The 27,921-nt window shown below is 45.9% G+C and overlaps 1 protein-coding gene across 3 annotated transcripts; it reads right to left on the minus strand.

Annotated features, from left to right (window-relative positions):
• Window positions 1-361: 361 nt before the first annotated feature.
• Window positions 362-27,733, minus strand: ZNF341 (zinc finger protein 341). Of its 3 annotated transcripts, XM_083746201.1 has the most exons (16): window positions 27,581-27,733; window positions 17,711-17,821; window positions 15,759-15,946; window positions 13,962-14,111; window positions 12,930-13,166; window positions 11,071-11,266; window positions 9,929-10,013; window positions 8,810-9,000; window positions 7,030-7,223; window positions 5,818-6,026; window positions 4,648-4,744; window positions 3,998-4,130; window positions 3,079-3,190; window positions 2,036-2,106; window positions 1,857-1,924; window positions 362-1,397 (listed from the first exon to the last, which is right to left on the minus strand). In XM_083746201.1, the coding sequence occupies exons 1-16, from the start codon at window positions 27,609-27,611 to the stop codon at window positions 1,392-1,394; spliced, it is 2,079 nt and encodes a 692-aa protein (XP_083602327.1). In that variant the 5' UTR covers window positions 27,612-27,733; the 3' UTR covers window positions 362-1,391. The 3 variants fall into 3 exon arrangements, with proteins under 3 accessions (XP_083602327.1, XP_083602326.1, XP_083602328.1); XM_083746200.1 differs by lacking the exon at window positions 1,857-1,924; XM_083746202.1 differs by lacking the exon at window positions 1,857-1,924 and having other exon boundaries at window positions 12,930-13,161; window positions 27,581-27,657.
• Between the last annotated feature and the right edge of the window lie 188 nt (window positions 27,734-27,921).

The following is a 27,921-nucleotide window of genomic DNA, read 5'->3' on the forward strand; positions in this document are numbered from 1 at the left end:
TCCCTTTACCTTTACTGTTAATTGATAAAACTGTTTAGTTCAACTTTCCCTGCTCTCGCCTCTGTCTCTTGCATTCCTTCTCCAATTCTTCATTAGGCATTGTCGATTACACAGAATTGAGCAAGAATTGCTCGTTATTTTTCTCTGCCCTTCTTCACAATTCAGTCACTAGCTGCCTGTACACTTGCAGCACACTTGCATTTCTAAATCATGCATTTAGGCATGTTTCCTTTTATATGAGGTTGCTGCTCATCATATGCTAATCCTAGTAAGTGCATGAGGGAAAGCTCAAATTTTAACTGGACCATGGTATTTGTGCAGAACTGCGTCCCTTTTCTACATACATCAGAGTCACAGGATGTTTCTGTTGAGAGCATTTATGAATGACATTCCCAATGGAGAATATAATGGACTTACTCCCAGTACGAAGGATTGTTTGCTTACAGCTGGAAAGACAAATTGTCCAGATACAGGGTATTGCAAATTTCAGAAAATAATTACAGATGGGATGCACTATAATTAAAAATAAATAAATCAGGTCTTGTATGTTATTTCAATGTTCTGTATTGTGTTTCTCACTGGATTCAGGAATCATCATAAATTATGTTAACCAATACGCATCTTTCTAAGAAAAGCATGCAACCATACCTTTCAGTGCTCCGCATGATTAATTCATCTGGATAAGGGAAGCTACTCTCAGTTTTATCAACGAAATTCTTTATGAATGCTGATCACTGCATCATGGCAGCTGAAACATACACGCACACATACAGTACACATACACATTTCATTCATTTCCAATCCCCTGCAGCAGCATATCTCCATCAAACAGCAGAGGAATTATTTCCCCTATTAAGTCACAGTACTATTCTGTTATTCAGTAGCCTGAATGTAAACAGGGACTGCTAGCATGGCGCATGGACTCTCTGAGCCAGGCTGCAACTCAGCCAGAGCAAGGTTGGATGGAATTCCACTGCATTGGGTAGGGTTGCCAAGATCAGAGTCTGTTGCTGACACGGCCGTTGATCTGCCAACCACAATGGACAGGACTGTGTCAGACACTGGAAACTGTTCTTTATTAGGACCACCTTTCTGAGGGTTTCCTCCATCTGTACTGTCTTTCAGTTCTGTCAAGGTCAACTGAGCTGAAACAGGAAGCCCCACTTTCCGCCCACGAGTCCCCCACTTCTTCTGGGATTTTCTGACTGGCAGCTCTTTGTCCTTGGCTGCACTCAGTCTACACTTGTGGTCCTTCATGTACTTCTGGCGTGTAAAGCCTTTGCTGCATGTAGGACAGCGGTATTTATAGTTTCCAGTGTGAGAGCGCTGGTGTTCCACCATGTGAGCTCGCCGGCTGAAGGCCTTGCTGCAGTATTGGCACTTGTGGATCTTCATCCCTAAATCAAGAAGAACACAACTTAGTTGCAAAAGGGCTCATGGTCTAGGAACACAAAGAGAGCCCTGCCAGGTCAGAACAAAGGCCCAGCTAGTCTAGGATCCTGTTTCCCACAATGGCTAATCAGATTCCAATAACCAGGACAAGAGTATGATGGCACCCTTCCACTGTAGTTTCCTAGTGACTGCTATATGGAGGAATGGTACCTCTTATCTTGAAAGTTGTACATAGCCATCATGATTAGTAGGCATTGATAGCCTTATCCTCCATGAATTTACCTAATCCCTTTCTAAAGCTATACAAGTTAGTGGCTATCACCAAATTCTGTGGATGCTACTATGTGTTCTGTGAAGTAGTTCTTTATGTCTGTCCTGAAGATCCCATCATTCAACTTTATCTATCTACTCTTTATACACCAAGCATAATTTTATACACCCTTTATTTCCGCTGCCTTATTCACCTCTTTTCTAAACTGAAGAGCCTCAGACATATTCTTGAGAGCTACACTGTCCCCACCCTTACCTGCAGCTGAGGAAAAAAAAAAGATAACTGTGGTTCAATAATTAGGTGAGTGAAGAAAATTAAATGAACCTGTTTATCTGCAGCATAGGGCAGAGCATGAGCCAGAATTTCATTTACCTGAATGGGAGAGAATATGAGCTTTCAATTTGTCCGGTCTGTTGAACTCTTTATTGCAGCCTGTATGATTTCTGTGACAAAAATTTAAAACAAATATTTAATCAGATGTTGAATGATACAGATAGGAGTCTCAGATGTAGTTCTGTTTCAGCAGTGTGCAAGTAATGCTGGGTGTTTCTTATGATTTAAAATAGCAGAACAATCATCAGAGCTTTCTGATCTCCTTGCCATGGTACAAAAAGAAGAAGAAAGCCTGCATAACATTGCAGATCAAATTGGCCTGACAACTGAAAAATGCTTTTTGCTGTTTTTGCCTTTTGCATAGCTTTTGGAAAACTAGACGACTGAAAAAGAAATGCAAGTATTGTGCCAATAAAGAGCTGCAAGTTTATCTCCTTTACTGAAGAGTTGGAAGGAACCAAAATGACCCATCAGATCTAACCCTCCATCATCCTGCCAATTCATACCAAATATAAATCAAATACAGTAAAGCTGCATTCTGTTAAGATGCCTGTGCATCCAATGACTCAAGCAAATAAGCCAAACGAGCGACAAAAGGAAGAGGCAAAACCAAGTAAAACCCTTTTTGCTGTAAGCAGAAGTATGGATTGCATGATAACAAAGTGGGCACTGGGGAGTTTGTGAATTCATTGAATTGAGTATAGGCCGGGGGGGGGGGGTAACCAAAAGTCTGTATCTAAGCACCCTATGCAATGTGTGATGATGCCATCCAGAAGCGCCCTTAGAATTGCAAGGCACCACCATTGTCTGCCTAGCTCTTCCATTTCTAAACTGTCTTCCAATGAACAATGAAAAGAGAGAATGTGGTTAATCAGAAGAGGTAACTACTGCACAGAGACACAAGATCCCAGAGCCAGTAAAATCAGAAGGCTTTTTTCCCCTCCAAAAAAGGTTATTTCCTTACTTCAAAAGGCCCTATGTTAGCCTATAAACAGAAACTAGTCCAAGATGAATTACACTTTCCATCTAATGGCTGCAAAGCCAGTGCCATTATTGGCTGCTGTTGAAAACGTGATACTTACGAGAAGGGGCATTTATATTTCTTGAAAGGCTCATGGATCAGCATATGCCGTTTGAGTTTATCTTTCCTGTTGAAGGCTGAGTCACACACAGAGCATTTAAAAGGCTTTTCACCTGTGTAGGACAGAGACATAAACTCAGCAAGGGAGTTGCAGGCTAAGCTTGGCTTACAGATATTCTAATATCCCTTGCTTTGGCTGAGCTACAGAAAACAGATGCAGCAGAACCAGTTCCCAAAGATCTCTCATCTAGTTCTCCCTGTTGGCCACAATCCTTGAGAGTCATATGCCTGGATGTTAACTACTGAGAACTGTGTAGGCACTTCGATGCATTTTAAACAGTTTCAATACCACATCTGGTGTTAACAGAGACGTCACATTTCTGCATAAAACTTGCCTGTTTGTTCATCCAGGTGATCAGTTGCATATACAGTGACTTCCTAACCCATGGGTAGGCAAACTAAGGTCTGGGGGCCAGATCCTGCCCAATCACCTTCTAAATCTGGCCCGCGGACGGTCTGGGAATCAGCATGTTTTTACATGAGTAGAATGTGTCCTTTTATTTAAAATGCACCTCTGGGTTATTTGTGGAGCATAGGAATTCATTGTTCTCCCCCCCCCCCAATATAGTCCAGCCCCCCATAAGGTCTGAGGGACAGTGGACCGGCCCCCTGCTGAAAAAGTTTGCTGGCCCCAGTCCTAACGAATAGTTGCTGGCTGCAGCTATTCAAACAGCTAAGTGAAATGCAAACAATAAAATAATGACTATAAGGGGAGGGGGGCAAGCCTGATCTGAATGACTTTAAAATAATGGGCTTACATTACGAAGCAGGTTGCTGATCATCACTAGAAATGGTAGCAGCAGACCCCAAAGAATGAATGGGTTCAACATGCAGGAAAGAAGTACTGTGCTATTGCCTACCTGAGTGAATGTGAGCGTGTAGTTTGAGGTAGTGTTCTCGGCGGAAGAATTTTTTGCAGATCTGACATTTGAATTTCCCTCCACCCCCATGTGTAGGTAGATGACGTCGTAAGTACCTCTCACAAGGGAACACCTGGAAAAAGAAGACAACACGTGACTAAGAGCACAGCCATCTGGAAGGGCAGCAGCCCTTACTCCTGGGCTAAGGGCACACGTTTTTCTAAATGACGCTCACCATAAAAACGTGCAGTGCAACTCTCATCCGGAGAGAACGATGACTTAACAGATCTCGGAGATGCTCTTTTACTTATAATTGCATGGTCAATTCCTGCAGGTCCAAATATGGGAGGAAGAGTCATAGGACAGAACACACCTTGTTAACCAGGGGCAATGTGGCCCATGCTTAGCTCCTGTGACAGTGCAAATATTGCACAGGTCAACTGGACATTAGCATGCATCCAATATGCAACCTCAACCTTTCAGTAGGCAGTCTTGGATAAATCTATTTTCTCAGCCTAGCAGATCTCACAAAGATAGGTTAGAAAAGAAGTCTGCACAAATAAATAAGAGGGCATAGGGAAAATAGCTAATAAAACCACCAATGGTCCAAAAGAGTAAATTGACTTCGTCAAGGCCATCAATCTACCTACCTTCTGACAGTGAGGACAGGGAAAGTTGTGTGTTGCTGTCTGTAAGTGATGCTCCAGGGCTTCTGGAGTAGAATATTTATTTACACACTTGACACACCTGAAGCAGGAGGAAGAAGAAAGAATGCATTGAGTTAGAGGGCTAGGGTCCAATTTTAGTATGCATTGATATTTATTATGAATATTATTAAAGAAGAAAATGAGACAATTTATAACCTTGAGTCCCCAGTGTGGTGTAGTGACTAAGAGTGCTTGGCTTAGGCACAGGAGATCTGGGTTAAAATCTCTGCTCAGCCAGACATCAGTCAGTAACTAATTCTCTGCCTAACCTAGTTTACAGAACTGGGAGGTTGATTGCAAGGCTAAAGGAATGGGGAAGGACCATGTGCTTTGCTTTGAAAAGTGCTGGGATTAAAACTATAATAAACAGGTAAATCACTTCCTCCTAATTTTTAGTTCAAAGCTGTCCCCCGCTCCTGCATTGCTTAACTGAGGTAATTTAATCTTTAAAACAATGGAGGCAGGTGGAGTGGATTGGGGGATGGAGAGCTTAAAGAAAACTTGTTCTTGTACCCCCAAGTTGAGCTCCCAAAAATATCTGAGTAAAGCCTAGTCACCTTTTATAATTATCTGAGAACCTTCAAGATCTGAGGGCCACATTTTATTCTCAAAATGTTCTCTAATCTGTGACCAGTGACAATGACTTAATTCACTGGCCTAAAAATCCTTTATTTCATGTGGACAGCGTGCAATTTCTGTTTCTGAAGTGGTTTTGCTTTGAGAATCTTTTCTAAATCACTTTGAGAGCCTCTTAGAGCAACAAAGTGAGGTGTAAGAATTTGTCAGTACAGAATTAGTTAAAGCTTCAAACAACAGAGATTAATAGCTTCTGCTTCTAGTTTTTAGAAAACCAGTGTTTTGCCATTTCATCTGAATTGCAACAAACTATAGTTTACTTACTCTCAAACCAGAATCCCAAACCACAGTTTCATCTGATATGTTTCATTTACCTACCTAAACCATTCAATCAAAAATAGTCTCTGTCATCACTTGACTGCCACATACATGTTAACTCTTTGCCCTGACAATAACAAAATTAAGCTTGAAATCAAAAGTTACAATTGCTCCCTCCAAACATAGACGGAAAAAGCACTTTCCCAACAACTACCGTACTTGTAAATGGCAATGTCTTTCTTGGGACTGTGTTGAGGGAGCAAGCTGTGGGAATACTGATGGACACCCAGTTCATAGAGGGAGGGGAAGTCCTTGCTGCAAAGGTGGCAACGGTAGCTCAGCTCCTCCTGATGGTTCTTGATGTGCTCCAAGAAGGAATCCAGCTTCTGGAATGTTTGAGCACAACTTTTCACAACACACTTGTAAACCTGCACATTAATGGTGATAGGAGAATGGTTAGACCGGTAACCCTGACCGCTTATCATCATGAAAACAAGCAAACCCTAGTGTACTGTGAGAAATAAAATAATAAATGTAATTAAAGATTATTGTACGCTCCTATAAAGGAGGTTGCCTGCTCCATCTCTGAATGATTTATTATTCTAACCTCTCTTTCCAAGCATGCTATACTGAAGGTGGTCAGTGGCTCGTTCAGTTAGAGAGAGCACAGAATGACCTACCCTTAGAGGGAGGCTACAGGTTGTATCTCTGTACGAGTTACTAGTCTTTATTTGCCTCCTTCAAGTCAGGGGACATAGAAAGATGCCTTCTTCCAAGTCAAACCAGACTGATCTAGATTACTGAGAGTAGTTCTTTGGAGGGTTCAGACAGGGGTCTTTCCCAGCAATACCTAGAGATGCCAGGGATTGAACCTGAGATCATCTGCATGCAAAGTATGCATGAGGACACATCCAAGACAGTGGCTCAGGCAGACATAAATGAGATGGACTTTTTTGCAGGCAGGTAATTCTTACACTAAAACAAACCTTTTTGGGGAGGGATATCAAAAGGTACCTAAGCTATAAGAAATTTAGTGAGCAATCGTTTAGCTTTGCTGTGCTTTTCCTACCCAGAAGCTTGGATAGGAATATAGTGTATTGTCTGCAGGAGGGCTGCAGATCAGTTGTACAAAAAAACATTTCTGTGTGCATAATGTCTCAGGTTCCATCTCTAGCATCTTTGGCTGAAGCATTTCTGAGCCTTTTGCCAGCCAGGCAAGATTTTACTAGACTAGACTGATCATTGGTCTGACTCAATAAATAAATCAAGAGTCTGTGCCAAATTAGCCTGCATTTTGCACAAAGGAAAACGGTTCTATCACCTATGTCCTTTATGCAAATTTTGTGTATCCATTTCTTACTTCTGTAAGTCAGAGATCAGTAAAGAGTTTAGCAGCGCGGGGGGAAGTCATCCTTTGACTTTGGCACCCACCTGTTCATGTTTGTGTTGGGTCATGTGCGATTTCAACTGGAAATATGTGCAGAATTTGTTGGGGCAGAACTGGCACTGGTAAGAACTGTCTATCAAGACCACTTGCTTAGCTTCCAGTTTGCAAGCCTCATGCTCTTCTGCAGGAGGCATGACCTGTGGCTGTGGGGGGCTGCTTCTGGGAACTGCGTTCAAACCTGGAGAAAATAGCCAAGACAAATATATATTAGAGGTTCAGCTTAGGGAGTTACTAGCGTTGTTGTTGTTGTTATTCTAATTATAAGAACATACAACCAAGGTCAGCCATGCATTTTCGTACAATACCCTATCACTCATCGCAAATCACAGCCAGCCAGCTCTCCCTTCCAAAATGCAAAGCTGGGAGCAGGGGAGGTCAGCTTCTCTTCGTCTTCCCTTCCCTGTGCTTTTCACTTAATATGCATTATCATTAAGGAGTGAGATCTCCGCTCTGGGTATTTTAGAGTTTAAATGACAGAGGAACTTACTGATCAAAGCTCTAGTTCTCGGCAAGGTTAATGTGGGCCTGGACCATACCGCTTCAAACTGCAGGTGAGAGCTCACAACTGAATGACCATCAATGCAACAAACCTGATGCCAGGAAGGATTATTGCCTAGCCTTAGCTCTGAAATACCCGTTTTCTATGTGACATATAGAAACTGTAGTTTGAAGTGGGTATAGCCTAGATACACATTTATTGCATCAGTGGTAACTAGGTCAAGATCTACCCTTGGTTGGCGAGAGGCCTTAGGCACTGTGTAGAGGAGATAGTACTGTGGGAAGCACCAAATGTCATTCTCTGCCAGCTAGTCAGATTAGGTTCACTGTAATTTGCAGCCAGTATTCATTCTGCACTTTCAGACTTGTTACACCTGTAGCTGATCCCTTCTGTTTTGGTATACCCATCTATAGCTGGGATGGGAATGCCCTTCCCACCCAACTAATTAGCTGACAAGGTGGGAAAGAGATTGTCTAGACAGGCTGACAAATTGCCATCCGATGTCTGGCTCAGGGCAAAGTAACTGAACCATCATGTACAAATGATTTGGAGTTCAAGGCTCAACTAATTCCTTAAGATCAACTATGGCTAGTAGCAGGGATATTTAGGATGTCAGCTATGCAATACATGAAGTCACTGGCTAAACAGGCTCTGTTCCATGGATAGTTCTCACGTGAATCAACTAAATCTTAGGAATAAACCATGTGCTTCACAAGTACAATATACTGACTAGCATCCCTTCACCTGCCCCATGTCTGGGGATTCATGATCACTATCTAAACACATCCAGTTACAGATAGGTAGCCGTGTTGGTCTGCCATAGTCAAACAAAAAAAATTCCTTCCAGTAGCACCTTAAAGACCAACTAAGTTAGTTCTTGGTATGAGCTTTTGTGTGCATGCACACTTCTTCAGATACACTGAAACAGAAGTTAATCCAAACAAGCTCAGAGACAAAGAATTATGGATTTGTCTCCTACTGCCAGATCCCACTACTGTGCAAAGCTTTCAAATTAGGAAGAGGGCTGGGGCAGGGGAGAGATAACATGGATGGAGAGTACAAAATAATGGATTGTGATGCAGTTGTAGCTTGAAAACCTGGCCCCTACATTCATGATCCAATAAATTTTGAAGTCGGTAGTATACATAAATCTACTCTCCAATCCTTCCGAGTCCTAGGGACCAAGACAAGTGGAAGCACAATTATTCAGAGGTTTGGGGAGCAGGTCACCAGTCAACTGGCCATCCCACCAGTAAGTAATGCACCTGCATTCTCCTCATCCTCCTGCTGGTTGGGGTTGAGTGCCATGACTTGCACAGTGACAGAGCTCCGAGAGATGGTACACCCAATTCCTGGTGGCCACACCTTATGCGTCTGCATATGCTTCTTCACGTTGGACTTTTGGGCAAAGGCACGACCACATACGATGCACTGGAATGGCTTCTCCCCTGTGTGACTGAAGGGAAAAAGGAGATTGCATAAGGGAGGGTAAGGCAGAATCTCTCCACAGGGGAATAGCCACACTGCTCCAGCTCCTTTTCGGCAAAGGTAACAGGTTTGATTTCCAAAATACAGTAAAGAGCTTTTTAAAAACAGTGTCAAAATGAAGTGGAATTCCTGCCACTAAGAAGTCTATTCAGGGAAGCAGGAAGTGGTACTGGGAAGCAGGAACTACTAAATGGCTACTGGCAAGAGGAGCAGAAACTTTGGCTTGGAAGCACAAAGCAAAAACTGGAGAATTCTTGTTATTGTTTAGTCGCTTTGTTCATAAAAATGACTCAACGCACTTACAGACACAATAAAAAATACTAAAATGAATTACAATAAACATAATAAAAACCTAACAAAGAAGCAAGTTGATACAAATAAAAAGGACAGGTCCAGCAAATCCTGCTCTACCAAATACGTAAAAACCCTTCAAACCAAGGATGAAAAGCCCAGGTAAAATAGAGCATGTGGACAGACTGTTTCTAAGTGTTGGAATGCAAAACGGGAGGTGAATGTGGCAGCCTAGAAGCTACTGTTCCCAGCAGGATCACTTATGACTAGTCAGGAGAGTGACTGGCAGGCCCAGTTTGGCAGGCTGGCAACAGGCTGTGGTGTAGCCCTGCAAGACCTGGTGGCTTTATCCGCTGAGAGCTGTGGCTGAATTTAGGTTTCACAAACTACACGCATTTACCCACTCAGGCCATTCTGAGGCCAATGTTGAACTTTTGGGGGACCACACTGACCTAGCAGCAAGATAGTATTGATTTTCAAAGTCTTATCCAGCATGGAAGAATGGCTCAAAGGGAAGTGGCCTGTTGCTCAGAGGTGTCCAGCCAATCCCTCATCCTATCCAATTAGCCATAATCTGTATGCCTCATTTAGAATGCCAACGTTACCTTCTGATATGCTGCTGCAGGTCAAAGTTCTTGGTGAATGCCTTATCGCAGTATGTGCATTTCAGTTTTGGTGACTTGGGTTTCCCTGAAATAAAGCAGTAGGAAATAATCATGAGCTCAAATTGGGGAGGCCACTGTCGTGGATTCTTACTCCCTCGCTCTCCATTGTGCTAGAACTGTATTTGGGGGCAATGTCTAACGTTGGGATGAAAGTGAAGCATGGAAACGGTTATGGTGGCCAATAATCTCAGCTAAGTAGTAGGATCCTTAGTGGGCAAAATAAGCTACTTAGGCCCAGTAATCGCATTGCCCCTTGTGCTTATGGAGCTGCTTCAACACTTCAAACTCTGCATTACTAGGGTGAGAAACCTCAAACCAGGAATTCCTACTCTGGATTTTCCCCATATGTGTTAATAATCTGGAAGCTAGGATAACACTGGCATGGGCTCCTCCTGTGTAGTCAGGGCTTCTCACATCATCTGGTGGCACAGGAAGGAACAGCACCGCAGCAACTCCTCTACCACCAGAGTAACAAAAATAACAAGCTTTAATGGACTATAACAAACATCATAATTTCCTGAAAATACTGATGAGGAAAACAGACATTCTGATTTTCTGTAGTGGGACGTATCAGCACTTGCTTAGGCAACGGCTCTGAGTTCCCACTGTGTAAATATGCACAAATCCCACCCATCACCTACCCCCGCAGGACAAGTAATAGCGACAGCAGACAATCCACAAGCAGACTGCAAGCTAATTCCAGCGAGGAAGGGCTTTCTGTGTAGGAATTTCGCAATGTGTGATGCACACCTGAAAAAACACTTAGCTGCAAAAACACTCATAGCAGTCTATTAAGCCCACACAAGAATTTTAATTCATTTGTCTGCATCATCTAAAATGTTGATTTGTATCTTCTATCCCCCTGCACTGTGGAGATATGAACAAGCTCCCAACATGGGAAAATTGCAGATGCATCACTTTAGAGGTAAAAACGTGAAAATTCTATTTCAAATGTTATATAGAGAAGTGTGGAAAAGGAAGCGTGAGGCATTTAACATCCATTTACAAATAGACAGATTCTCAGATTCTGATGCCCACCTGTGGAAAAGGTTACAGCAAGCACTGGTGGCAAGACGCCTTACCTTCTAGCAGGCTGCTGTCTGCCTTAAGACGACGGTTCTTGGCAGCTGAAGCCGGATCAAAATTGGTCACATTTCCTCCGCAGGCATTGTTCAAGGGAGCAACAGTGTTGGGGCTTTTAGACTTAAAACCTTGCTTCCCTGGACTGTATACTGGAGGGGAGGGGTACACTGGGGTTTCCACACATTGATTGGGCACCTAAAATAGAAATTGTTGATGGAAACATGCTGAAAATGTAGTAACAACATTGACAACTCTGAAAAGAAGTTTCCACTTCTAAACATTTAATATTCTGCTCAACATGCTAGATCCAGTATGGTGGATGGTTGGGTGTTAGACTAGGAGCTGGGAAACCAGGGTTCAAATCCTCACTCAACCACGAAACTCACAGGTGACCTTGGTTCCGTCACCATCTCTCAGACTGACCTACCTCACAGGGCTAAAATGGGGTAAAATGAGAAAGGGAAGAAAACTGTATGCTACTTTGAGCTTCTTGGGGGAAATGTGGGATATAAATGTAATAATTAAAAATAAATGAAGTGTAGTCTAATTTCAAACATGTGGTTATCCTCCTAAATGCAGTGTAGAAAGAGAAGTGAGTTGTCTTAGCTTCTGTTCACAGTGCTCTCAAAGGGCTGAGAAGTCAAAAGCAAGGCACAAGTGGAATTATCTAGTGAAGGTCATATGAATTATGACTTAACATTTAGTTGTATCAAATTACCATACTCCACCCTGCTTTACAGCTCTGTAGTGCAATGGATATTTACGTTTTCTCATGTGAAATGGAACTGAACAAATTCCAGAGAAATGCCAAGTATCCAGAGCAACTTCAGACACTCTTGAACCAGAACAGAGTCAAAGCATTTAACAACTGACTTCATGATTGCCTTATAGAACTTGAAGTTACTTTTTAGAACTTGAATGCAGAAAACAGTGGGACTTTCTTTCTCAGACAAACTGAGAGCTCTTTGATTCAAAAGGTGGGATATAAATCATATAAAGATCTATGATTAAGATTAGAGAATACATCAAATTTATTTTACATACGCAAAGTAAAACCAGTGTTATGGTATCAGATGCATACGTAATTTAGTGCAATGGGGTGACAGTGCTTTCTAGAGAGCCAGTCCTCTTCACTGTGGCCCCTGCTTTATCTGAGGGTATGAACTCAACAAAAACAAAATTAGGCAAAGGGTCTTACTACATTTCTTTTTTTCTGTGTAGCATCTGATTATGCTTTCTCTATCTGCAAGATTTTCATTTTACTCCGAAATTAACAGTTATGTCAAAAAGAAAATGTCTTGAAAAGAGCTTCAGCAGTGTGTGCTCTTCAAAGATGCAATTCAGTCTTGGACTATTGTCTTAATACTCAGGCTAGGTTACTTACTAGGCTTTCCTGGCTTTGTCCTGTTACTTCATGAACTCCATCTCTTAGTAGCTTTCTAAACAAACCCTCTGCCTCCTGGTTTAGTGTTGACATTCTTCTACTTGTTCCCTCTTAATCACATTGGGCCAGCGACACACGTTTCATTCTAGTGACCTCTCCACATCCATCGATTTCTGTTGCCCATAAATCGTTTTCCTTGTTCCCTCAACTCCCTGCAGCTGGCTGACATCTTTCTGATCACTATTTTGCTCACAGAGAAAATAATCACTGATTAGAAGACAAGCTTGTTCATCTTGCTGCACCTCTAATTTCTTTGATAAATAGTATTTTGAGGCTAAGTGAATCACAGTCTTTTTATCACAGTCTTCTTGTAGCCAGAGGCCATGCGCCCTTCGGGGGGAAAGGCAGTAAGCAACACTTGGAATCATACTGCACTATGTGGGTCAAAAAATAAATAAATAAAATAAGCTTTACCTCCATAGGTGGGTAGGGTTGCATTCCCAGATTCTGTATCTCTACTGTGCTATTCCCAGCCATGGGGGTTGATGCACTGTACACTTCCACCACTCCACTGCTGCCTGAGTTGGCCTGACCTGGTGCTCCAAGAGACTGAGGTGCGGGAGGAGGAGGCTGAGGTGGCGGTGGTGGGGGTGGAGGAGGCGGTGGTGGATGAGAAAGGTAGCCAGCTCCAGTATGCATATTCAGGCTGCTCTAAAAAGATAGGATGAGAAATTAGCAAGCTTTGGAAGAGAGCATCAGATTTCCCAGACTCAATGACTCCCATTCATAAACGAAGATTATTTTTTCTTCTTTATATGCTTTTTTAATTTATTCTGTAAACTTTGTTTTTTTTGTAAAATCTCAATAAATATTTCATAAACGAAGATCACTTTTGTGGGTAAAACTACCTGTAGCTACTCTTTCCACATTGAGTATGGTTGACATGTGATGGAAAAAAATGTTATCTGTGTTGGTATCTGCAAAGAGCCTGTTGCAATTGTAACATCAGAGTTAAAATGTTGTAATAAATTTGGATTTCCTTCTTCGTGCCTTAAATGTTGTGCTTGGTGATGTGGGCTCTGACACACAAAAGCTTGTACTGTCTCTATTCTCCAGCTTTATTTTATTTTATTTCTTAAACGGAATCACTAGAATCACACATACTTGTGCTATTTGCACACCATGGATTTCTACAATCATTATTTCTCATGCTTTTTACAATGCTTCATCATATTCTACTTGCCTTTTTTACCACTGACATACACGAAGTTTACTATGCAATGGCAATAACGTATCTTATCTGCTTCAACAGTTACCACTAATTTAGTACTCCACGCTATGTAGATTTTGCCGTCAGTGCAGAGATGTTCTGATAAGGATGAGTCTGAAGCCAAAATCTTACTTTTTGTGTGTCATTATCCCCACAAAATTATCTCTAACCTCTTATATACTTTAATTTGCTAGAGCATGTATGCATCTTAAAGGACATAAAAACATTCTGCTTACCTGCACAGAGGGTTGTACTGTGGACATTGGTTGGTCCAGGGTTGTAAAAGCAGACATAGCTGACATCAAGACCTCATCACTCACTAAGATATTCCCCTGGACTAATGTCTGGATCAATGGAGAGGGTGGGACGGTAATATAGGTAGAGATCTGTTAGGAGGAAGAGATTCTTTAAAATCCTTTATGTTGGATCTCAGCTCAGAAAGAATAGCTTAGTTCTTGTGAACTGCATTAAAACAGGCTAGGAAAAAATCCATTAATCAATGCAATCTTTCTCTCATTGCTAGATAGAGTGTAAGAAGAATGGTCTAAAAACCTTGTCATGGAAAGCAACACTTGACATTTATACTACAATATGAGCATACAAAGCACTTCACAAACATTGTACAGTGGTGCCCCGCAAGACGAACGCCTTGCAAGACGAAAAACCCGCTAGACGAAAGGGTTTTCCGTTTTGGAGGCGCTTCGCAAAACGAATTTCCCTATGGGGTTGCTTCGCAAGACGAAAAAAATCTTGCATCCCCCCGCGGGTTTTTTTCGCTTTTTCACCCTTTTCTTAAGCCGCTAAGCCCTTATCAGCTGTTCCGCTGATAAGCCACTTAACAGCTGATTGCTGGAAGCCGCTTGACAGCTGTAGCGCTAATCCGCTAAGCTGTCAATGGGCTTGCTTCGTAAGACGAAAAAACCGCTAGACGAAGAGAATCACGGAACGGATTCTTTTCGTCTAGCGAGGCACCACTGTATCATTAAACTCTTGTGACACCTCTGTCTCATAATGTGGATATTTTACTGTATTCAGATTATATGGCTCTACTGTGACATTCATACTCTGACTTGAAATGTCTCCAGGAGAAATTTAACAGAGAACAGACAAATTTAATTAATCCAAGCCCAAAGCCGTGATATTTGTAGTCAAACCAAAGTGATATGTCTGGATCCTCAACAGGCAACAGCTCATCTAGAACCCAAGTTTCCCTTCTCTGGGGTTGTTTTTGTTTGTCTGTTGGCTTTTTTTTCTTTTTTCGAGAGAGAAAGAAATGGAATAATCATCTGCTTTCAGTTAAATTAAAAGGCTTAATATATATATGTATTTAATTTTGCAAGAAATTAATTGAATTGTGCATTCTATCAAGTCCACATTTCAAGGAATATACAGAGAAGGTGCTGCCACAAAACACAAACAGGTAAGATATCTGGGGCTTACTCAAGTAGAGACAATTGGATAAAATACTGGAAGAAAGAGAGTTAAAACTAACTACAATGAATTCATAAATTCATTTTAAAACTTTCATGTAGGGATAGAATGCAGGTGTTTGATATTAATGCATTTCTATTGAGATCTGGAAGCTTGTCTCAAATTCACAAGATCACAGAAGCAGATGGAAAATTCTTCAAAGGTAATCTAGTCCAAGTCCACTGCTGATGCAGTTATTATCTGCCACTACTACAACATCCAAGGTGTGTTTCACCGTTTGAGGTGCAATAGGAAGTGCCACCCTGCCCTGCTGCCTCTGCCACAAGTGATTTCAGCTGAGATCTCAAGCCATTTTTGGGACGCTCCATCTGAGGCAGTGGCCTCACCTTGCCTAATGGCTGGGCCAGCCTTGATCCAAGGTAGGATACAAAAGTTTATGCCATTGCTACACAACTGGAAGTCAGAAATCCTTGCAAATCTCCCGGCAGTTCCAAATATACTTTGTACCCGCATCTCTTCTGGACAGCTAGTGCTGGTTTGGGGTTTTATCATGCAGTTCACTGTTAATGGCACAGAGATCTCAGAGAGTTCAACATCTATACCTGACGATTTGTGGTCTGAGCCTGCTGCACTGAGGTAATGGATGGTGTGTAGACGCTGTTAGTAGCCAGTGAAACTGTAGCCAACGAGGGTGTACTGCCTTGACACTGCTCTCTTTTGTGGGTCATGAATGCAGGCAGAGAGTTGAATTGCTTCTTACATTTCCCACAAAGAAACACATCTTCATCATCTGCAGTCAAAAAGAGAGAGAAGTTATTGATCCAACTCCAGAGTCATTTTCAATTGCAGCACTCAAATAATAAAACAGAGTTTCAACAAGAGGAAGTAAATTTGCCTTTTAGGCCAGAACAGAAGCTCTTAGTCAAAGGCAAGTGAACTGTCAAACAGTGGGATTTCTCTTCATGGTTAGCTTTCTAAAAGCGGTTTCTACCTCAAGAAAAGTCACCTGTTTATACAGCAAATCACATTTTTCTGCCTATACAAATGAAAGAGCTGCATATCGTCAAATACTAGGAAATATTGAGTGGACAAGCACTTGGAAAGCAGGGTTGGCATGCCCACTGCACATTTGGAAACAACTATTCCCATTTACACTTTGTGCACAGGAAGCAAAACACAAATGCTACATAAAGTGCTACCTGAGGCAGGTGAGCTTCCCAATTGTGCTATTACTCTGATGTAAGAGATGAAACGACGAAAGCACAGGAAAATGCTCAAAATGGCACTGTAAAGTTTATTCATATATAAATTGTTGATCAAATATTGCTGATTACGTGCTGTGTAGCACTTGCTGATGTAAATTTACTTGTTTAGTTACTGTTTCAATTTTTTTAAAAAGCCTCTAAGCCTTGATGCAATATCATACAAGAGCAGTAGGAAAGCCAGATCTCACGTTTCTAATTCTAATCTAATCTATTTTAATATTATTCTAATTCTAAATTCCACCTTTAGAAATTATGATGGAGCTGCAATGCAGATTTACTTGGAAGCAAGGGCCAATGATGTTTAGGACCAAATTGTACATCACCAATCTAGAGTGAGAGGAAGAAAGCAAATCAAATTCTATCACCATTTGTAGGAGAAATTTAAAGCAAGCAAACAAACCCTAATATAGTCCAAGGGCATCTATCACCACAGCCAACCCAATAAGCAGCAATATGCAAATCCAGACTTCATATCACACACTGCAGGTTAATCTCTGTAGTCCTGGCAATTGCAGGATTCGATCAATGGGATGAAACCACAAAGGGAGAGAAGGGAAACAGGGCTAGTCCATCAGCTCTGCTGATAGACCTTAGTTTATCTTCTCCCTCAACAATCACCTAGCAATGGCTGCATCATGCTGAACTGTTTCCATCCCAGCTGGTCATCTTAACATCAGTAACTTTAAAAATTGGTGCCTAAGTTTGCTTTTCCCCTCCTCCCTTTCCATCTCCCTTTCCGTTGGTGGTATGTCTTTTTCATTAAGGCACTATAAGAGCCCATTTCATTGAAGTGAGGAGTAAAAATTAGAATAAAAGAATAAAATAAAAAGAATAAGAAAAAAGAAAAGAATAAGAATAAAAAAATCTTAATTAAGTGCAGAACAGAAATAATGGGTTTACAAAATCCATTTAAAAGTCAGCACGAATGGAACAAGAATATGTACCCTAGGAGGGAGATATGGGGCTCCCACCCAAAAGTCCCAGTCTAGCACATAGGGTGGCCAATCAAAACTGGGAACATTACAGGCGCTCCCCACCCCCATGCCAGGGTTCATAGTAACAAAATCAAGACCCAAGAGCATGCAATTTGCAATTTTCCATGCTGGCTAGGGAGCAAGGGAAGTCAGCAAAGAAGCTGAGGAGGCAGCTGGGGCTGAGGAGGAGTTGCCCTTGTGCATGGGCACTGTCCAAGGCCAGAGATTCTTCATCCTTGCAATAAACCTATAGTGGGGGATTGGACCTCTGATTCTTTTATTTCCATCTCATTTGGTATGCAGCGAAGGGCTCACCCATGGACTGGATGGTGGTGGATGTGTTGACGGTTTGTCCTGATGGATCTGTTACTGCTCCCTGGCCATCTAGCAAAGACTGAACAGCCAGAACCGTCTGATTATCCATACCTGGAGAAACAGGAATGGTGGTTAGAGGGACTGTATTCAGAAACACTGGATTTGAATTATTTTAACTATCAAGCATATCATGCATTCTGCTGCAGGACCCCCATGTCCCAACCAGATTATAATATAACCTTTTCCCTTCTCCTCTACTTTTCTTTAACCTTTTGATTTACAGCCACCTATGATATCAATAAGGACACGGGTGACGCAGTGGTCTAACCACTGAGCCTCTTGGGCTTGCCAACCAGGTAGTTGGCAGTTCGAATCCCAGCAACAGGGTGAGCTCCCGTTGCTCGGTCCCAGCTCCTGCCAACCTAACAGTTCAAAAGCACACCAAAAAGTGCAAGAAGATAAACAGGTACCGCTCCGGAGGGAAGGTAAATGGCATTTCCATGCGCTTCCCTGGTTTCGGTGTTCTGTTGCACCAGAAGTGACTTAGTCATGCTGGCCACATGACCCGGAAAAACTGTCTGCGGACAAATGCCGGCTCCCTCGGCCTGTAAAGCAAGAAGAGCGCCACAACCCCAGAGTCGTCTGTGACTGGACTTAACTGTCAGGGGTCCTTTACCTTTTATGATATCTGTCAGGGTTTCAGGGACAGAGAGCGAGGGGGAGGGGTCCCAGGGCGACGAGGAAGAGGACGACGACGACCTGAGGTTGTCAGTGAGTCCGTCAAGTGAATCCGAGGATTCCCAAAAGGGAGCCCCCCTGGTCAGGCCAAGGGGCAGTAGAGAGGGAAGCAGTCAGAAGCAGGGGAACGAAGAGGGAATCCCCAGTGGGGGTTGGAGATCGGGACCGGCCTCTCCGTCGGAACGGAGTGAAGGGGGTGGAGTTGCCAGTGTGTCAGAAAGAGCGGAACAGGAAGCAGAGAGGGGAAGGAGTTCGGAGCAGAACGTCCTGCCGGAAGGGGAGGAGTGTAGTACCGAGAGTAGCGTAACGGTCGAAAGGAAGGTCAGAGGCAACGTACGCGCGCCAAGTTCAAATGTGGAGGCGCGCGGAAATGAGGAGAGCCCTGAGGAGGAGCCTGGTCCCAAAGCACGAAGGAGGGGGGAGCAGGCGTCAGAAGACTCAGCCTCAGGGGAGTCCCGGAGGGAGGGAGCACAGGGGGGCAGGAAGACCCTGCGGAAAAGGAAGGAGAAGAAAAGGTGGAGCAGTACAAGCCTCTTAAGCTGGTGCAGGGGCGGGACTGACTCAGAGGGGACTTCTAACATCTAAGGGTAACAGATGCGGAGCCACGGAGCTTGGATGTAATGACAACAATGTTCTTCAATAAAGCCTTTTGTATATAACTTGGACTGGACTTTGGTCTCTTGTGAGCTGGGACCTCGGGTGGCTCTGACAGTAAGTCCCCTCCCAAAGAACGCAAAATTTTTTTTTGCAAAGCTCACAAACGGTGACAGCCATGAGTGCGGAGGATCAGCTGACAGCACTGCGAACTACAGTTTCCGAACTCACCGCTGCAGTCCTTGCGTCTCAGAAGAAGCATGACGAAATGGAGAAGCGCTGCCAGGACCTGCAAACAAGGTGGGAGCGTGCAAACAGGGAAGGGTTCCCAGGGTCCAGATCAGAGGGAATTGGACTTGGAAGGCGGGGGGGCAGCCTAGTCACCCACTTCGATGGGAACCTGAAGCACTACCCCAGTTTCAGAGCAGACGTTTTGTATGCATTGCACTTGCTTCGTCATGACTTTAAAGATGAGGAGGAGAAAGTGGGGTTTATTGTTTCTCACTTGTATGGGGCGGCCAGAGACTGGTTGCGCAATTTGTGGCGTGAAGATGGCCCTGCCCGCCGCGATTCTGATGAATTCATTAAAGCGATGGATGCCTGCTTCCAGTCAACCGTAGATTTGGATCTTGCACGCAGGGAGATATTTGGACTGCGGCAAGGCAAAGCCACTGTGCGTCAGTACCATTCCAGATTTTTTGCTTTACTGACTGCGTTACGCTGGGAGAAAGACTGCACACCTGTGAGGGATTTGTTCTGGGAGGGTCTCAGCGGTCCCATAAAGGACGAACTTGCCAGGGGAGACAGACCTCAGACCCTGGAGGAGGTGGTGCAGAGGGCTCTGGGGATTGGGATACGTCACGAGGGACGTCCTTGGCACAATGAGGAAGAACGTCAGGTGCGTCCACCAGCGAGGACGTCTTCTTTCATCCCCAGGGAGTTCAGTCAGTCACATCCCTCGCCGCTGGGGAGGCAGGGGGAGGAGCCGATGGAATTTGGTGGTGCTAAGGCTCAAGCAACAGCCAGAGCCCCAGCTTCCGGTGCAGTAAAGGCGAAGCCTCCTAGAGGGACCAGGAAGTGTTACATTTGCGACAGTGCACTGCACATGGCGAAAGAGTGCCCCCAGAGGCTCCAGAAACACACTGCAGCTTTAGCAACGGTAGCAGCAGAAGTGATCCAGGAAGAGGAGCCTCAGGGAAACGAAAGTGCCTGGCTGTAAGCACGAATGCTGGGGCTCAGCCAGGCGGATCTATAGAACAGTCCCCAGCGTCTTTGCAACTCACAGACCCTTTACCACCCAAGCCAGCGGTGCAGCTCACCGCAACACTTCAGTTGCCAAATGGGACCACCCTAGAAGTGCCCATCACGATCGATTCTGGGAGCAACGCCGATTTCGTAGGGATGCAATTCGTCAAGCAGCATCGCATAGCGCTTCTGCCCGCCACAACGCCTCTGAACGTAGTCACGGTGGATGGCAGGAAATTGCTTGGAGGGCAAGTTGTGCAACAGACACCTCCCATGGTGATGCGGATAGGAGATCACCGAGAAGTCATTAGCTTCAATGTCACCCAACTGTCTGACACGCCTATAGTATTAGGCATGAGTTGGCTGGAGAGACACAGTCCTGCTGTAGCGTGGTACCAACGCCAGATCACCTTTTGCTCATCGTACTGTGCTCAAAATTGCATCCAGTCCTGCCAGGAGGAGGGGGCTGAGCACCAGCTGCGACTTGGCATGGTGCAGGCAGTACCTAGCAAGTACGAAGGGTTCCTGGAGGTTTTCTGCGAGAAGGAAGCTGACCAGTTGCCGCCCCACAGACCTTATGATTGTGCCATCGACCTGGTGCCGGGGGCGCAGTTGCCGACTGCAAAACTGTATTCCATGTCTGAGGACGAGATGCAAGAGCTCAGGGAGTTCATAGAGCACAATTTGAAGCGTGGATTCATCCGGGAATCGAAAGCAGTGGGGGGCAGTCCTGTGTTCTTTGTAAAGAAGAAGGACACGCCCCAAAAAAGACTCATTGTGGACTATAGGTTCATAAACAGTATGACCAAGCCCAAGGCCTTCCCCATGCCCAAGATAGATGATCTCCTAGCAACCGTGAGGAAGGGGAAGATCTTCACCAAATTGGATCTGCGTGGAGCGTATAACCTCATACGCATCCGGGAGGGCGATGAGTGGAAGACGGCCATGTTCACGCCTCTGGGCACGTATGAATACAGAGTTATGCCGTTTGGTCTCCAAAATGGATCTCACGTCTTCCAAGCCTTTATGCATCACGTGCTAGCGGGACTTCTCTACAAGAAATGTGTGTGTTTCCTCGACGACATCCTGATCTTTTCGGAAACGGAAGAGGCCCATGAGAAGGACGTAAAGGAAGTCCTGCAGAGACTACGGGAGAACAGGCTCTACGCCAAGTTAGAGAAGTGCCAGTTTGATGTGACGGAGGTGGATTTCCTAGGCTACAAGCTGTCCGACAAGGGGCTCGCCATGGACAGCGTCAAGGTCCGCGCGGTGTTGGACTGGAAGAGCCCACGCAATCGGAAGGAAGTCCAGAGATTCATCGGATTCGCCAACTTCTACCGCAAATTCATCAGAGGTTTTGCAAAGGAGACGGCAGCGATCACGGACACTCTGAGTTCCAAGAAGAAGAGGTTCGTGTGGACGGAACAGGCGGAGCGCTCTTTTCGGAAGCTTAAAAGCCTTTTCGCCTCCGAGGAGCAGCTGCTGCACGTGAATCCAGGCAGGCCCATGCGAGTGGAGACCGACGCGTCAGACAGAGCGGTTGGAGCCGTACTCCTGCAAGAAGATCCACATGGAAACTGGAGACCCGGTGCCTTTTACTCCCGAAAGCTCAGCAAGGCGGAGCAAAACTACACCATATGGGACAGGGAGCTGTTAGCCATTCACGCAGCTTTCAAAGCGTGGCGACACTTCCTCATAGGAGCCAAGCACACAGTACAGGTCCGCACGGATCACAAGAACCTAGAGTATTGGCGCACGGCGAAGCTCCAAAGCCAGAGACACATGCGCTGGGCGGAATTCTTCGCGGATTTCGACTTTCGGATAGAGTACATCCCAGGAGATTCCAACGTTATAGCCGATGCGCTATCCAGGAAACCGCAATATCTCGATGAAGCGGCGCCAGTAGCAGCCAAGCACATTTTCGCACCGCAGGCGTGGTCGTGCGCTGCCATCACAGTAGATCTGGACGCGGTGCGACGCGCGTTGCAAGTGGATCAGTTCGCACAGTCCAAAATGGAGGAGTTGCGCAGAGGTGTGCAGAGTGGAGAAGAGTTCCAACTGCGCGACGGACTGCTAACTCGCAAAGGTGCCCTCTACGTGCCAAGCGACGAGCTTCGCGCAAAGGTTCTGCAGCAGTTGCACGACGCCCCCAGTGCTGGCCACTTCGGTAAGGAGAAGACAATAGAACTGGTGGCAAGGGACTTTTGGTGGCCCCGGATGCGCGGAGAGGTAGCGGATTACGTCGCCAGGTGTGACACTTGTCAGAGGTTCAAGCCAGTACACCAGAAGCCAGCGGGGCTGTTGGAACCGCTGGAAACGCCACAGCAACCGTGGGAGAGGGTAGCCCTGGACTTCGTTACTGACCTGCCCAGCTCCAGAGGGAAGACGGCGGTACTGGTGGTTGTGGACCTGTTCACCAAGATGGCGCACTTCATTCTGTGCGCAAAGGTGGCGACGGCGGAACAGACTGCCAAACTCTTCATTGATCACGTGTTCAAGGTGCATGGGCTGCCGCAGTCCATCCTGTCCGACAGGGGGCGCCAGTTTGTTTCCAATTTTTGGCAGAAGCTTTTAGGTATCCTGAACGTCAAGATCAACCTTACGTCGGCGAGACACCCACAGACCAACGGCCAAGCTGAGAGGGTCAACGCGATCATGCAGCAGTACCTGAGATGTTACGCCAATCAGCGACCCGCAGCTTGGGTGGACTACCTGCCGATGGCAGAGTTTGCCTATAACAACACGAAGCACGCGTCCACGGGGGTGACGCCGTTCTTCGCGAACAACGGTCGGCATCCCAGAACCTTCCCGGGGTTCGGGGCACCGAGAGAGGGGGTGCCGCAAGAAGCCGACCAGTTTGCAGCGGAGCTGCAGGAGGTTCACGAAGAGTTGCGGAGACATTTGGAGCTGGCCAAGCAAGCATATAAGGTGCAGGCAGACAAAAACAGGAGAGCGGGGGAGGAGATCCAGGTGGGGGACTGGGTGTGGTTAGCGGCCCAAGCGATGCCAGCCAAGTCGTTGGCCAAGAAGAAGCTAGGGCACAGGCAGTTAGGGCCGTACCAGGTGGAGGCTAAGATCAACCCTGTAGCCTTTCGACTAGCCCTCCCCGAAGGTTCCAGAGTGCATCCGGTATTTCACAGGTCGGTGCTCACCCCCTACAAGGCACCGCACAGGTTTCAGGAGTCTGAAACAGTCCCGCAACTACACACTAAGTCACAGGAGAGGGAGAGGGCGCCTAGGGCCGAACCACTCAACGAGGTCACAGAGATCCTGGACTCGAGATGGGGGAAAGAGGGGGTAGAATACTTTCTAGCCACAGAGGGCACTCCAGCCAGTGCCAACGGTTGGGTGCCGGGCTACGCTTTAGACGAACCTCTTCTAAAAGACGAGTTCCATGCCCTTTTCCCGCATAGACCCATGCCAGCCGAGTACTTTGATGACTGGCTCTTTACGCCCACACTCTCAGACAGTACTTTCCGGGGTTTTTCTTCAGCCGAGGAGAGAACGCCAGAATCTAGCCCGCCCAGGGGATCGTGCTCAGGGGTGGACACAGAACCCTCTTATTGGTGGGACGAGCAACCAGAGGAGGACTGGCGCAGGAAATGGCTGACGGGACCTTGGCCGGCAGCACCAGACGAGGTACCAATGGAAGAGGGAGAAGAGAACACTTTGGGTCAAGAACCCGAATTCGAACACTCATACACCGAACTGCAAGCAGAGGATATGGAGGTACACAACCTGTATCCTGCATCCACCTCCGAAGAGCTGCAGCTCCTACAACCTGCACCCGATGGACGGGAGGGGGGAAGGGGGGGCTTCGAGGGGGGGATGGATGTCAGGGTTTCAGGGACAGAGAGCGAGGGGGAGGGGTCCCAGGGCGATGAGGAAGAGGACGACGACGACCCGAGGTTGTCAGTGAGTCCGTCAAGTGAATCCGAGGATTCCCAAAAGGGAGCCCCCCTGGTCAGGCCAAGGGGCAGTAGAGAGGGAAGCAGTCAGAAGCAGGGGAACGAAGAGGTAATCCCCAGTGGGGGTTGGAGATCGGGACCGGCCTCTCCGTCGGAACGGAGTGAAGGGGGTGGAGTTGCCAGTGTGTCAGAAAGAACGGAACAGGAAGCAGAGAGGGGAAGGAGTTCGGAGCAGAACGTCCTGCCGGAAGGGGAGGAGTGTAGTACCGAGAGTAGCGTAACGGTCGAAAGGAAGGTCAGAGGCAACGTACGCGCGCCAAGTTCAAATGTGGAGGCGCGCGGAAATGAGGAGAGCCCTGAGGAGGAGCCTGGTCCCAAAGCACGAAGGAGGGGGGAGCAGGCGTCAGAAGACTCAGCCTCAGGGGAGTCCCGGAGGGAGGGAGCACAGGGGGGCAGGAAGACCCTGCGGAAAAGGAAGGAGAGGAAAAGGTGGAGCAGTACAAGCCTCTTAAGCTGGTGCAGGGGCGGGACTGACTCAGAGGGGACTTCTAACATCTAAGGGTAACAGATGCGGAGCCACGGAGCTTGGATGTAACGACAACAATGTTCTTCAATAAAGCCTTTTGTATATAACTTGGACTGGACTTTGGTCTCTTGTGAGCTGGGACCTCGGGTGGCTCTGACAATATCAATACCCCACAATTTTTAAAACCTAACATGTTTTATTACTCTATTAAAGCAACAAGATTGACAATATTGCTAAGGCTTTCTTTCCAAGATTCTACCAGTAAAAGCAGAATGATTATTTCTAGTACACAAGTGTAGGAATAAGTGGGTTAAAAGGCTCGTCACTAAAAAGTACTAAAACGGGTGGGGAACTGGAGCAAGCCTGCTCACTTGACAATCATCTGACAACACCATACACAGTGCTTTGAGACCTCAACAAACCGCTGATCAACAGTGCATGAAAAAAGCCTGGTGTGGCACTTGACATCCCAATCATGTTGATTGTCAGGGCTACAAAATACCACAATCTGCTCTATGTAGCCACCAATCAGCTGCTTGTCAGGGCTTCAACAACCTGTGCATGGCTATATGCAAGACCCAGTGATTGGCTGATTGTTGGGACTTCAAAGCACTGTATATGGGTATTTGCAAGAGCCATTGATCAACTGTGTTTGCATCCCCCTTTTTAGCCCAGCTGCATCTTTATGACATCAGGTGTCAATCTCATGGGGGGGGTGTTACCAAAAAGAAATGTTAGAAATGCATCACCTATACTCTTGCACACATTTAGATTGCAAAGCTAAACACACTTACTAGGTAGTGAGCCCCACTTCTAAAGAAATACGCATATCAATCAAGGCCAGCTAAGTTTTCTGCAGGTTCATGGGAAGTATTTTACTGAATCTGAAACACGGATTAAATCTAGCAAATAAACTGTACTGGAGAAACTTCCAAAAAAATCACCATAACATCTATGTTATGGTCAACAACCACACTATTATATTCGAAAGGGAAGGATGGATTTTAGGGCTAACTAAACCAATACAGATTCTGTGTCCAGACAGGATAGGATACTGCACAGAGAAGGAAGGGATCACTGTTTTTAAATGGTTACCAATTAATCATCCAATTCAATTGATCAGGAAGAGAGTTTGGGCAGAAAAGCACTGATTTGCATAGTGCACAATTAATTTATAGAAATCAATGCCACAAGATGTGATGGCTACTTGTTCAGGAGGCTTAGAATTAGACAAATCCACTGAGAATAATGGCTACAAATCATGATCCTATATGCACTCTTCAGGTTCAGTGGCAGTTGGGGGGGGGGAGTACAGTAGTTAGAATTATTCCTTCAGGTCTTGGATGGGCAGCTGTCATGGACAGTTTGCAGAGGGTTGGGCTAGATGTCCTCAGGGTCCCTTCCAACTCTACAATTCTATGCAGTGTTTGAAACTCCCATTGTTCTAGGCATATTTTGCAACAGGGAATTGCATCAGTATGAGCAGCTTCTGAGCTCTGAGAGCAGTACTGCACCTAAGATTTCAGATTAAAACTGCAGAGTGGAAAGGATGAACCTTTTTCTGCCTCCCCACTTCCAGCTACTATCTGAAAACTGAAGAAGAGACCCTCTTAAGAATATTAGCGGGGTGGGCAAGGGAAGGACTAGACCATGTGAAAAATGAACATAATATTTTAGCTGCAGTTCATTCATTTTCAGCTTTGTATTCTTGTTATAAAAAAGTGAAGCTAACCTAGGCTTAAGGTGCCATTTAGCCCCTTGCTTTCATATCTCTGTTTCTAACACTGATTCTATGATTCTCCGTGAGATTTCCTGAAACATGTGGCCATGGTAGAAAACCAAGGTAATGGGTGAGTCGGATGGTGCATCTCAGTGTTCCCCAACCTTGGGCCTCCAGCTGTTTTTGGACTACAACTCCCATCATCCCTCGCTAACAAGACCAGTGATCAAGGATGATGGGAATTGTAGTCCAAAAACAGATGGAGGCCCAAGGTTGGGGAACACTGGTGTATCTGATCCAGCATGTTCTTACAGAAGACATTTTGGCCAAGATGAAGGTATGTGAATTAAGACCGTGGGAACGTGAAAAACCAATTTTAAGCACCATTTGTGTAGGAACAATCCCTAATTTACAACTGATTAACAAGCAGCCATCCACTCTGGGGGCAACCTTTCCAAAAACGCAAGAAGCTCAACTAAGTTTTGAAGTCGCAGATGTTGAAGAATTCAACGTCTCTGGGAATGGTGGCTGACATGTCCCCCAAACCACAATAAGCTCTGCATCCTGGAAGCAAAGGAGAAACCCTTAAAACTGGGTTTCCCAAACTTGGCCCTTCAGCTGTTTTTGGACTACAATCCCCATCATCTGTGACCACTAGTCCTGCCAGCTAGGGATGATGGAAGTTGTAGTCCAGCAACAGCTTGGAAAACCCTGCTTTGGAAGGAAGGGGAAACTGAGGTATCGTTGAGGGGTGTAGGAATGTCTTTTTGCTTAGATTCCCGCAGTACAAAATCCCACCCAGAAGGACATCCGTCGCCTCCCTGCGCCCCCCGAGTCCGGCAGCAGCGGGAAGAGCCGCGCCCGCAGGCTGGCGGCGTCTGCTGCAGCTGCTGCTCCTCAGCGGGAAAGAGGCGCAGCGGGACCGCCTGAGCGGCTGTTCCGTGAACCCTCCCTCGACCCCGCGCTGCCCGGAGGCGGCCCCGCGTCGTCCTCCTCTCAGCCCCTGCCCCGTCCGCAGCGGCGGGAGGGGAGGCGCCCGGCGTGGAACAGCCGCGTCTGTCCTTGCGGCGCCTCCCCAACCAGCGCTAGGCCTCAGCCCGACTACACGCACACACACCCCGATATCGAGATGTAGATACCTTCCAGCGCCTCGAATATCGCCTGCGCCATCTTGGAGCCGAGGCAGAGCAGCCTAAACGGGCATTGTGGGAAGGAAGAGGGAGGCTCGCTTTGCCGCCAGGGGGAGCAAGAGGGGGCGGGGAGGGGAGGCCGGCTGAGGGAAGAGCCGCTCCGCGCATGCTGAGGGCGCTGCTTTATGGATGCGGGTGGGGGGCAACGTCCAAGCGCGGGGGGGGGGGGAGGAAGAGCTGCGCCTACATGATGTAAATAAATGGAAATACTTAACTCAGAGTAGCCATAAAGCTTATTTGTTCCTTTTACTACAGTACTAACTAAAAGTAGAAAGATTTCGATAGATTTT

Source organism: Podarcis gaigeae (assembly GCF_964106915.1).
Source record: "Podarcis gaigeae genome assembly, chromosome: 6".
Classification (NCBI taxonomy): domain Eukaryota; kingdom Metazoa; phylum Chordata; class Lepidosauria; order Squamata; family Lacertidae; genus Podarcis; species Podarcis gaigeae.